The 10,782-nt window shown below is 39.4% G+C and overlaps 2 protein-coding genes across 8 annotated transcripts in view; both read right to left on the reverse strand.

Annotated features, from left to right (window-relative positions):
• Positions 1-5,955, reverse strand: part of HSPB3 (heat shock protein family B (small) member 3) — a 105,160-nt gene extending 99,205 nt beyond the window's left edge. For all 7 annotated transcript variants that reach the window (XR_005358469.1, XR_005358473.1, XR_005358472.1 and 4 more), the window contains exons 1-4: positions 5,710-5,955; positions 5,442-5,607; positions 1,681-1,778; positions 1,532-1,589 (exon numbers count right to left, since the gene is read on the reverse strand). The gene's annotated coding sequence lies outside the window, so the exon portion shown is untranslated. The remainder of the gene's footprint in view (positions 1-1,531; positions 1,590-1,680; positions 1,779-5,441; positions 5,608-5,709) is intronic.
• Positions 5,956-7,395: 1,440 nt separating this feature from the next.
• LOC119871535 (60S ribosomal protein L12-like) lies at positions 7,396-7,798 on the reverse strand. Its single transcript, XM_038535115.1, has one exon. It carries the CDS (start codon positions 7,732-7,734, stop codon positions 7,399-7,401), a length of 336 nt encoding a protein of 111 aa, XP_038391043.1. The 5' UTR covers positions 7,735-7,798; the 3' UTR covers positions 7,396-7,398.
• Positions 7,799-10,782: the final 2,984 nt, after the last annotated feature.

Here is a 10,782-nt window from a genome sequence, read left to right on the forward strand (position 1 = left end):
ATTCATACGGAACCACAAAAGATCCCCAATAGCCAAAGCAACCTTGGAAAAAAAAGAACAAAGCTGGAGGCATAACAATTCTGGACTTAAATTACAAAGCTGTAGTGATCAAAATAGTATAGTACTGACACAAAACAGACACATTGATCATTGGAACAGAATAGAAAAGCTGGAAATGAACCCACAACTATATGATCAGTTTAATCTACAACAAAGCAGAAAAGAATATACAATGAGAAAAAGTGAATCTCTTCAACAAATGGTGTTGGGGAAACTGGACAGCCACATGCAGAAGAATGAAACTGGCCATTTCCTTACACCATACACAAAAATAAATTCAAAATGGATGAAAGACCTAAATGTGAGACAGGATACCATCAGAATCTAGAGGAGAACATAGGCAGTAATCTCTTTGACATTAGCCATAGTAACTACTTTCTAGACAATGTCTCCTGAGACAAGGAAAACAAAAGCAAAAATAAACTATTGAGACTACATCAAAAGAAAAAGCTCCTGCACAGCAAAGGAAACAATCCACAAAACTAAAAGGCAACCTACAGAATGGGAGAAGATTTTTGCAAATGACATATCTGATAAAGGGTTAATATCCAAAATATGTAAAGAACTTATAAATCTCAATACCCCCCCTAAAAAAGAATAATCCAATTAAAAAATGGGCAGAAGACATGAATAGACATTTTTCCAAAGAAGACATACAGATGGCTAACAGACACATGAAAAGCTACTCAACATCATTCATCATCAGGCGAATGCAAATCAAAACTACAATTAGAGTTCACCTCACACTGTCAGAATGGCTAAAATCAACACAAGAAACAAGTGTTGGTGAGGATGTGGAGAAGGGGGAACCCTCTTGCACTCTTGGTGGTAATGCAAACTGGTGCAGCCACTGCAGAAAACAGTATAGAGTTTCCTCAAAAAGTTAAAAATAGAACTACTGTATGATCCAGCGACTGCCCCACTAAGTATTTACTTAGAGAATACAATAATACTAATTCAAAGGGATACATGCACCCTGATGTTTATAGTAGCATTATCTATAGTAATCAAACCATAGAAATAGCCCAAATGTCCATTGACTGATGAATGGGTAAAGATACTATATATATATAAATATATACTACTACATATATAGTATATATATAATGCTGTTGATATTTTGATAGAGATTGCATTATATATATATTATATGTTATATATATATAATGAAATATTACCCTGCCACAAAAAAGAGTGAAATCTTGCCGCTTGCAATGACATGGATGGAGCTAAAGGGAAATAAGTATAATAATTAAGAATAAGAGGGAGACAAATACTGTATGGTTTTACTTACATGAGGAATTTAAGAAAAAAAACAAATGAGCAAAGGGAAAACGAGAGAGAGAGAGAGAGAGAGAGAGAGAAATCGAGAAACAGACTCCTAACTATATAGAACAAACTGATGGTTACCAGAGAAGAGTGGGTGGGGGGATGGGGAAAATAGGTGATGGGAATTAAGGAGGGCACTTACTGTGATGAGCACCAGGTGATGGATAGAAGTGCTGAATCACTATACTGCACACCTGAAACTAATATTACACTGTGTGTTAACTAACTGGAATTCATACAAAAACTTAAAAACACACACACAAATAAATTATAGGATCTGAGCATACACACATGGTTTGTGCTGCTGTTGCACGTTGCCAGATCACTTACCGGAAAGTCTTTTTGCCACTTATACTGCCACAAACATGGAATGGAATCCCAACTTCATCCTACAGAGACATTGAATACTATTTTAAAACCTTGTCTAATTTGACTGGTGAAAAGTGATATTGTTTTTTTCAGCTGAAGTCTCTGTGGTTGGTTACTAGTGAGTCTGTGGATGTTTTGTGTGCTTATTAGGAATGTATTATTTCTATGAATTGTTGGCTCATGTCCTTTGTACCTATTCACCTTTTGGGATTTTGCTGTTTATGGTGGACTTGTATGAATAGTCCATTGAGAACTCTAACTATCCTTTGTTGTACTTTTCTTCCAGATTGCTTAGTTCTTTTAATTTTACTAATAATGGGTTGGAGTTTTAAACACTCATAAAGTAAAGGTCACTTTTTAAAGTAGATTTGTGGAAGATTCAGAGAGAGGGGGGCAGGGGTGGAAGGAAAGGGAAAACACCGCATTCTTCACCTGCTTTATAATTTAGCCTACATGAATAGGTCCATATATGGACTTGATCACAACTGTCACCTTCATAATCACAATTTAGCTCTCATGTTTCAAAAACTACTTTCTAATCTAGCAAACCATCAGCTCCACGAGCCCTCTGGACCTCAGAACTGACTCAGGATTAAACTGAGATCCAAGCATTGCGATAACATTGTTCTTACATTAAATTTGTCCTGGAACTGGGCTCCTAACACCAAAAGATCAAATCATAGTTCGGTAATATCTCTCTGATCAATATGCAATTTGCTAAAAACTGTATTACTCTCACTTTAGATAAACTAAAGACTGGAGATGTCAATTAATCAGTAGGGAATGTGTCATGTGGATATATTCCAAAGGTGTAAACCCAGGGGGTTACCATCATTCATTACGAAACATCCCTATTTGTTGAATTGGTTGCTAGCATAGGTAAGAATTCCCCTTCTAGATCTGTGTCCTCTAAAACATTTTGAGAAATTCTTCCCAAAAATGATTTGTTAACATGGAGAGAAAATGGTCACGTTTTGGAATTGATGTTAGTAAATAATAAAGATAGTTGAGAATGTCCTTAAATATGCAATTATTAGGTGCAAAATAATGGAAAAACCAATCTTCAAAGGTGGCACTAGCTGTGTGACTTTGGAAAAATTAACTTATTTCTAAATCTGTTTCATCTTATATAAAATAGAAATTAGGGGATCCCTGGGTGGCTCAGTGGTTTAGTGCCTGCTTTCAGCCCAGGGCATGATCCTGGGGTCTCGGGATTGAGTCCCTCGTCAGGCTCCCTGCATGGAGCCTGCTTCTCCCTCTGCCTGTGTCTCTGCTTCTCTCTCTCTCTTATCCCTCATGAATACATAAAATCTTAAAAAAATAATAAAATAGAAATTAGATCTTTACCCCAGGCCCATACAATGGCTTTCAGGAATTTTAAGTCACTGAGCCCATCACAAATACTCAGGTATTCTTTGATTCTTAGACCAAGGAAAATTAGCTAATAGGTCAAGAGGCTTAATTTCTTGAAGATTACAGTCAGGTAGGAGAATGAATGAAAGAATATTACTTGTTTTTTGTTGCTTAAAGCACAGTACTAGGTACTTTTATCTTCTTGTTAAACCTACACAACACTGGCTGTTACTTCCATTTCAATGATGAGGAAACAGGCCTGAAGAAATCACCCTGCTTCTTACACAATGAGCCAGATGCTTCCCTAAGACACATTTTTGGTGTTTCTTCCATTTGATTAATGCCTAATTTGTTCAACTTGTTATCCAACTGCCTACATGAAATATCCTTTTTGATGACTAATTTTCAGCATCTCAGACAAGATGAAAGGCAAGTATTTTTTTAAAAGATTTTATTTATTCATGAGAGACACAGAGAGAAAGAGAGGCAGAGACACAGGCAGAGGGAGAAGCAGGCTCCATGCAGGGAGCCTGACATGGGACTTGATCCTGGGTCTCCAGGATCACACCCTGGGCTGAAGGTGATGCTAAACTGCTGAGCCACCCATGCTGCCCAAAAAGCAAGTTTTTGACATTGCTCCCAAAGCATACATTTCCCAGTCTTCCCAATGAGTAAATGACAACTCCACCATCCCAGGTGCTAAAACCCCAAACCTCAGTTGTCCTCAATTCCCTCAAACCCTACTCTGATCTTTAACAAGTCCCTTTAACTCCATCTTCAAAATACATCCAGAATCTGGACCACCTCTTACATTTCCACTACCACTCTGGCCAAAACCACCAGTGGCTCTTACTTGTATTATAAATATCTTCCCAAGTGGTTTATTTCTGCCCTTGTACCTCTTCAGTCTATTTGCACAAAGCTACCAGAATGATCCTGCTAAAATGAAGGTCAGATCTTGTCATCTCCCTGTTCAAAATCTTCCAATGGATTCCACTGTGACTCACAGTAAGAAACAAAGACCCATAGTGGCTTCAAGCTTCCAGATGACCTGCAATCGATACCACTGCTCACACTTTCTATCCTTCCCCATGTTGCTTACTCTACTCCAGTCACATCAAACACCTGGCTGTGCCCTCTGACAAGATGATTCTAAATTGCGAATTCCATCGTGGCTCCCATCCTCATTTCCTTCAGGCTTTTATACAAAACTACCCTCTCCGTGAAAGCATCCTTCACAGCCCTGTCTAAAACTTCGGCCCCCAATCACTCATGTTCCCAGCCCTGCCTTCCCCTGTTTCTTCTACACTTCTCCCCAATATACTACATTTTGTGCTTATTTATCTTGTCTCCCCTCACTAGAGTGTCATCTTTACGGGACCAGGGAATTGGGTCTGCTTGTTCTCTGCTGTATTTCCCAGTACCTAACACATGGTGAACACACTGTAAATATTTCCTGAAAAAGTGAATGAGCTTGTAACTGATATCTGCTTTGTTCCACTCATGATGTCCTCCATCTCACCTGAGAGCATCCTTTGCAGACGCTTAAACTTTCCTTCACATTACCACTTGTGCCTTTTAACAGGTAGAGCAGAGCTTTCTTAAAATCTTCCACACCCCTCTCCAGGCTTTCCTCTCTATCTTCCTGACCAGTTCTGGGTCACGTGACAATCTCTAGGGTAATCACTTGCAAAGGGGATGGGACCACCATTGGCTCCCATGGTTTAAGCATGATTTATTCTCTGTGACTGGGTCTATGGCTGCTGGAATAAAATCAGGTTAAGAAGGAAGAAGGGAATAGATTTTATAGAAAGGAATAAGTGTCTGCCATATCTACTGAATCACAATTTCATGTCTGTGATGCCAGTTGAGTTTTACCATCCTTATGAGGAAGGATAGATGGGTATTCGAACCATTTTACAGAGGACAAAAAAAAAAAAGCCACAGAAAGATCCTTCAGCATGCCTGCATCATGCAGTAAGTCAGAGGCAGGACCAGTGTGGTCTACCTAAGCTGAGGGTTCTGGAGAAGCAGGGTGCTTTAGAGAAAAAAAAGTACAGCAGAAATCAGAGACCCAGGATCCCTGGGTGGCTCAGCGGTTTGGCGCCTGCCTTTGGCCTGGGGAGTGATCCTGGAGTCCTGGGGTCAAGTCCCACATTAGGCTCCCTGCGTGGAACCTGCTTCTCCCTCTGCCTGTGTCTCTATCTGTGTGTGTGTATGTGTGTGTGTGTCTCATAAATAAATAAATAAAATCTTAAAAAAAAAAAAAAAAAGAAAGAAATCAGAGACCCAGGAATTCATTTTCACTCTGCATGAAAGAACTATATGACCTCAAATAGGTGTTTTGATCCCTCAGGGCCTCGGTTTCTTCATCTGTAAAATGAAAATAAACTCCCTTTCTTGCTCCAGAGGGCTTATTAATCATTAAGACTTTCTTCTTATCTGTTGAATTCAGCTCAGGCAGAGAAACAGGAGTGAATTGTTGGACTTTAAACCCTGCACAACCAGAAAGGAAGAATTAGCTCTTCTTTGTAATAATCTTTTAAAAAAATCCCCTATTGTTCTGAAAATAAATACATAAGGATGATCCCTTTAAACCTTAGTCTGTTCCTGAGGATTTCCTTGCTCTGCATCACTAAACCCCTTTTGTTCCAGCTTTGCAATTTGAGACACACAGGTATTTCTCAGCAGGTTGTCTGTTCCTCATTTAGAAATCAAGTCCCCTATGAATACATAGTTGGAAGCTTCTATTTCAGAGCCTCTTCCTGGAGCCAACTGCAGATGCCTTTGTAGCTTGAGAGCTATGAAACCCCAATATCTTCCTGGCCAGGGTCCTAGTGTACACAGTTGCCAGGCAGCAGTCATTCCAAATTCTGCTGTTGAGCTTCTCACTTCCATGCATCATTCCTAGTATGTCACCTGCCTGAGAGATTCAAGGGTTTTTTTGTTTGTTTTGCTGAAGGAGTGGCTTTTTAAGGGCAATGGGGGGAAGATGGCTATGCAATTGTTTACTGAACATTGCATGTTAAGCTCTAGGTAAATATGATGCATTTTCCGACCTTCTGACTTCAGAGATTTACAATTTCCTTTCCTGCAGCGTCAAAATTAATATTTAATAACTTTTTACTTTCAGATAGAAATTTAAGGTGTTCCACATATTATCTCATGTGATGTTACAACTAAGAAAAATTAGGTAACTCTCGCAAGATTGTTAAGCTGGTAAAGAATAAAATTGAGCTCAAATCCTCAGATTACCAGGCTGCCCTTCAAGTGTCATACAAACCAAGTTTTATAATTTTGGTGCTTTCAGTAAATGTGCTGTCGAAGTGAGCACTTAATTTTGGCACTTTCAAAATGGGCAATTATTTGTACCTTTAACTACCCGCTATCAGAGTCTGGGATATGTCACACCTGAAAAACCTGAATAGGAATTTTACTTAAAGAGAGCTGCTTACTCATCTTAAGCCAAGAATTGGCAAACTTCTGTAAAGGGCCAGGTAGTAAACATTTTAGGTTTTGTGGACTGACACAATTTCTGTTGTAACAACTCAACTACGCCATGGTAGTGAGAAAGCAGATATAGACAATACATAAACAAATCAGCATGGCTTGTGTTTTAATTAAACTTTACAAAAACAGATGGCAGTTTGCATTTGACCCTTGGGCCATTGTTCACTGACCTCTGACTTTGGCTTGGTGCTATTAGGACCATGCACTCTTTTATATGGTGCTTTCAAGGGCATTAATAAAAATAATTTTCTCTTGGGATCCCTGGGTGGCTCAGTGGTTTAGCGCCTGCCTTCAGCCCAGGGCATGATCCTGGAGATCAAGTCCCACATTGGGCTCCCTGCTTGGAGCCTGCTTCTCCCTCTGCCTCTGTGTGTGTGTGTGTGTGTGTCTCATGAATAAATAAAATCTTTAAAAATTTTTTTCTCTGATTTTCTTAAGTGGGAAGGTGAACTTTGTTTCACAAAATATTCAGCCCAGCACTTCAGAGAAGCCTACACATTAACGTCATCATATTATTCCATATATATATATATATATATATATATATATATATATATTTTTTTTTTTTTTTTTGGTTGTCAAATGATCCTTTATCGAAACATGTTCCTTCGTAGCTCTTAACTAGCTGGGCTTTGTACTACACACATGCCTATTGATGTCATCTATGATTTCATAAGGGTGGCAGCCATCAACATTGCAGCCCATATATGGGGCAGTCCCCAGAATCTCTTTAATGGTTTTAGAGAGTTCTCTGGCTAAAGATCGGTGCCACATCTGTCAGGCAATGACAAGCTCATCAAAAGTGACATTTGCACTGTGTTTAATGTGTTTTGCTTCTATCTCTAGGTGGTTCCTTGTGGGGGCTCTGATAATCAGAGCAGAGGCAGAAGGTACCACTTCCAGCTGGGCCTGTGTGTTCTGAATGGTCAGTTTCACTGTAATCCCCAGAAACTTCAAACCACCAGTTGCCTTGGTAATGTCATCACCAGCCTTTTTTGGAGACAGATCCAGAGGCCTGATCTTCCGTACCAGGACAGACGTGTTACAGACCTCCCCACCACCGATGCACCATAGGTATATGACTTTGATCTTGGGGTCAAACTTAGGCAGCATGGTGGAGGTGGCTTTTGGTGGATGAACCTGAATTCACGACAACCAAAGACAATCGCATTTTCACCTCTCCTGAGCAAAAGGCCAAAAAACTATATTTTACAAATTTGACTAAAATATCATAAACTTACAGAATGTCAGTGCACAGAGATATTTAAGATACTCTAGTCTAAACACACCCCTCATTGTACAGGTGGGGAAACATAGGAAGTATTTCAACCTCCCATCTAAAAGAAGTACAAGTATATTCTTAGAAGACCAAGAATTGATGAGTGTAGAGCTTAATGTGCAATTCAAATATTGACATTTCTTTGCCAGAGAGAAAACTGCAACATACAAAATGCATCTTGATAACTTTCTTTCTTACCTCAGGCATATTACAGAGTTCCTTGTTCTAAGACATTGTAAATACCAGGCAGAAATACATGAAGAGCTGTTTTATGTTCCTAGACTTGAGGAAATACCTTCAAAATGTTGCTCCTCTGTCCTTCATTATTGACCAGGACACTCAACAACCTCTTGTCTTGATGCAGCCCTCCTACAAGATGCCAGCAGGCCCACTACGAGGGTTACAATCAAATGCGGACGGCACAGTACTCAAGGGAGTACTAGAGAATCACAAGGGATAGGACAGTCGCCTGAGGGTAAGAGCAGCAAAGTTGTCACCACTCCTAGACCCACAAGGAGGAGCAAAGTGAGCAAACACTAGAATCAGAAGTCATGAAGAAAAGCAGTGGTACTCAGTCAATACTCTAATTTCTGTATTAAATTCTTCCTTTTAGAGTGATGCCCTTTTCCTGACTCAACTCTAAATATACAGCCCTCAGCTACCTAGCAGGTGAATAGATACTGTGACCCTGATCCCCTCCCTCCTGGTCTCTATGAGAACTCTCCATTCCAGACCTCTCCGTGCAGACCAGCAGGTCAGCCTCCAGGGCAAAGAGCTGGGACTAGGAGAAGGAGGGAGCTGAAGGAGCAAAGGAGGCTTTTCTCTGCACAGGCCATAGGATAGTTACTGTTAGACCATATTTCCAGGTGAATTCGAGGACTTCTTACAACTTTAACTCTTCATATGTAGGAAAAGGTAAAATTAATGGCTTTCTCTGTACCCTCTTTCCTCATAAAAATATAGTCAAAGTCTCAAAATTAGTTTCCACAAGAAAGTAAAAAACTAAGAAGCAACACCTTTGCTGAATGGCTCCTTTGTTTTAATGGAACTGAGTGACATTTAAACACGTTTTATAAAAAAATCTCTCCACGGGATAATGGTCTCTATGAACCACCTGTGCTTTGCTTTTATGGAGGAGAGAGAGAAAAAAAAACTGCTGAATCTTTATAAAGGAATTTAAATTAGATGCTAAAATAAAGAAGAAAACCTTCACACTTGTGTAGCTAATTAGCTACAGGAGCAATTAAAATAATGATTCATCCTATAGAGGATCCTAGCAGAGATTGGTAATTCTTTATCTCTTTCTATTAGAAACCCTCTTGGGAACCAAGAGAACTCTCTAGAGCAGCACCGTTCAATAGCACTATAATGCAAGCCACAAACACAAGCCGCATACAAAATTTTCTAGAAACCACATTTAAGAAAGAAAAATAGATAAAATGAATAAATCATAATGTATTTTTATTTAACCCAATATTTAAAAGAATATTAGTGTTCCACATATAATCAATAATAAAAATCATTAATAGGCTATCTTGTATTCTTTTTGTGCTAAGTCTTTGAACTCTGAGGTATATTTTACAGGGACAGCATACCTCAAATCACATTCAAGTGCTCAATGTGGCTGGTGGCTACTGTGACACGGCACAGCATAGAGTATGTCCCAAGGTTGGGTAAGAGTTTGTTTCTCAGACAAAGGAATCCTGCATAATATAAAAGAATATGGGTCCCTCGCCAGCTGTGTTTTTCACCAGTGTTTCCAGTTCTCCTTTCCTTCTGGGTGCATATAAGGATTCTTCCCCAGCCCCTTATAGTTAGGCAGGCCCACATGACTTGCTTTGGCCAATGAGATGTGAATTGAAGTGACCCATCACCTCTAATTAGCTGCATTGAAGAGCTGCTGTGGGTTTCTCTACGTCCTCTCTTCCCCTGCTATGAGGATTGTGGACACTTGTGTTGGTATGGAGGTGCCCTGACATTGAAGCTGCCTGAAATGCTGAGCCAACATTTGGGGGACAGCTGCCCGACATGATTGGTGTCGTGACTTTTGTTGAGTCCCTGCATCTCTCACCTGAGCTCTGAGGTTCAAATAACAATTCCTCCTTCTCATTCTTTCAGCCTCTCTCTGGTATTGCTAGCTGGCCCTGATGTTGTACCTTTCCTCAGCCTTGCCCACATCTTTGTAAACTGTCCCTTTGCTCTCCTCTCTTCACTTACCCCGTTTGTGCCATCTGTTTTCTATTGTGATTCTGATCAATACAGTTTGCTATCTTGCCCCAATGTGCAATGAGCCTAAAGAGAGAATAAAATGAGTACACTGAAGAAACAGTTCCTCGAATGAGTGTAAATCAAGTTTCAAAGCAACAGCCTAAGATTGTTCCCTCACCAATCACTTCTTATACAAAAGGTTCTCTTTCTCTTCCCTGGGTAGAGATGCACACTCATTGTTCATAGTGATGTGTGTCTGTGTATTTAAGAAATATGTTTTCTTGAAACTGTTTGGTCTTCATTCTTTCTTTAAATATGTTCCAAGCATTTGCTTACAAATGTATGTTTGGCAGAAATAGTATGAAATCAAAAATAACTAAATTGTGGCTAAAGGCCATCCTCAAATTTTATACCTACAGGCTTGAGCTCCTACTGAGAAGCCTGAAGCTTATGGGTTATTGTTGTGTCACTTGTTCACTGTAGAAAGATCAGAAAGCTACAAATAAGCACAAATAAGGTAAAAATAACTTGTCTCACAAAGATAATCACCACTGGTGTATATTACCTCCAATTGTTCTTAAAAATATATTTTTATACCATTATTCTTTATAGTAACTGCTTTGTCATTATTATTCCTTTCTGATTTATCAGCTTATGCCAATTTTCCAATACTC

The sequence above is a fragment of the Canis lupus genome, chromosome 4 (genome assembly GCF_011100685.1).
Source record: "Canis lupus familiaris isolate Mischka breed German Shepherd chromosome 4, alternate assembly UU_Cfam_GSD_1.0, whole genome shotgun sequence".
Taxonomy (NCBI): Eukaryota; Metazoa; Chordata; class Mammalia; order Carnivora; family Canidae; genus Canis; species Canis lupus.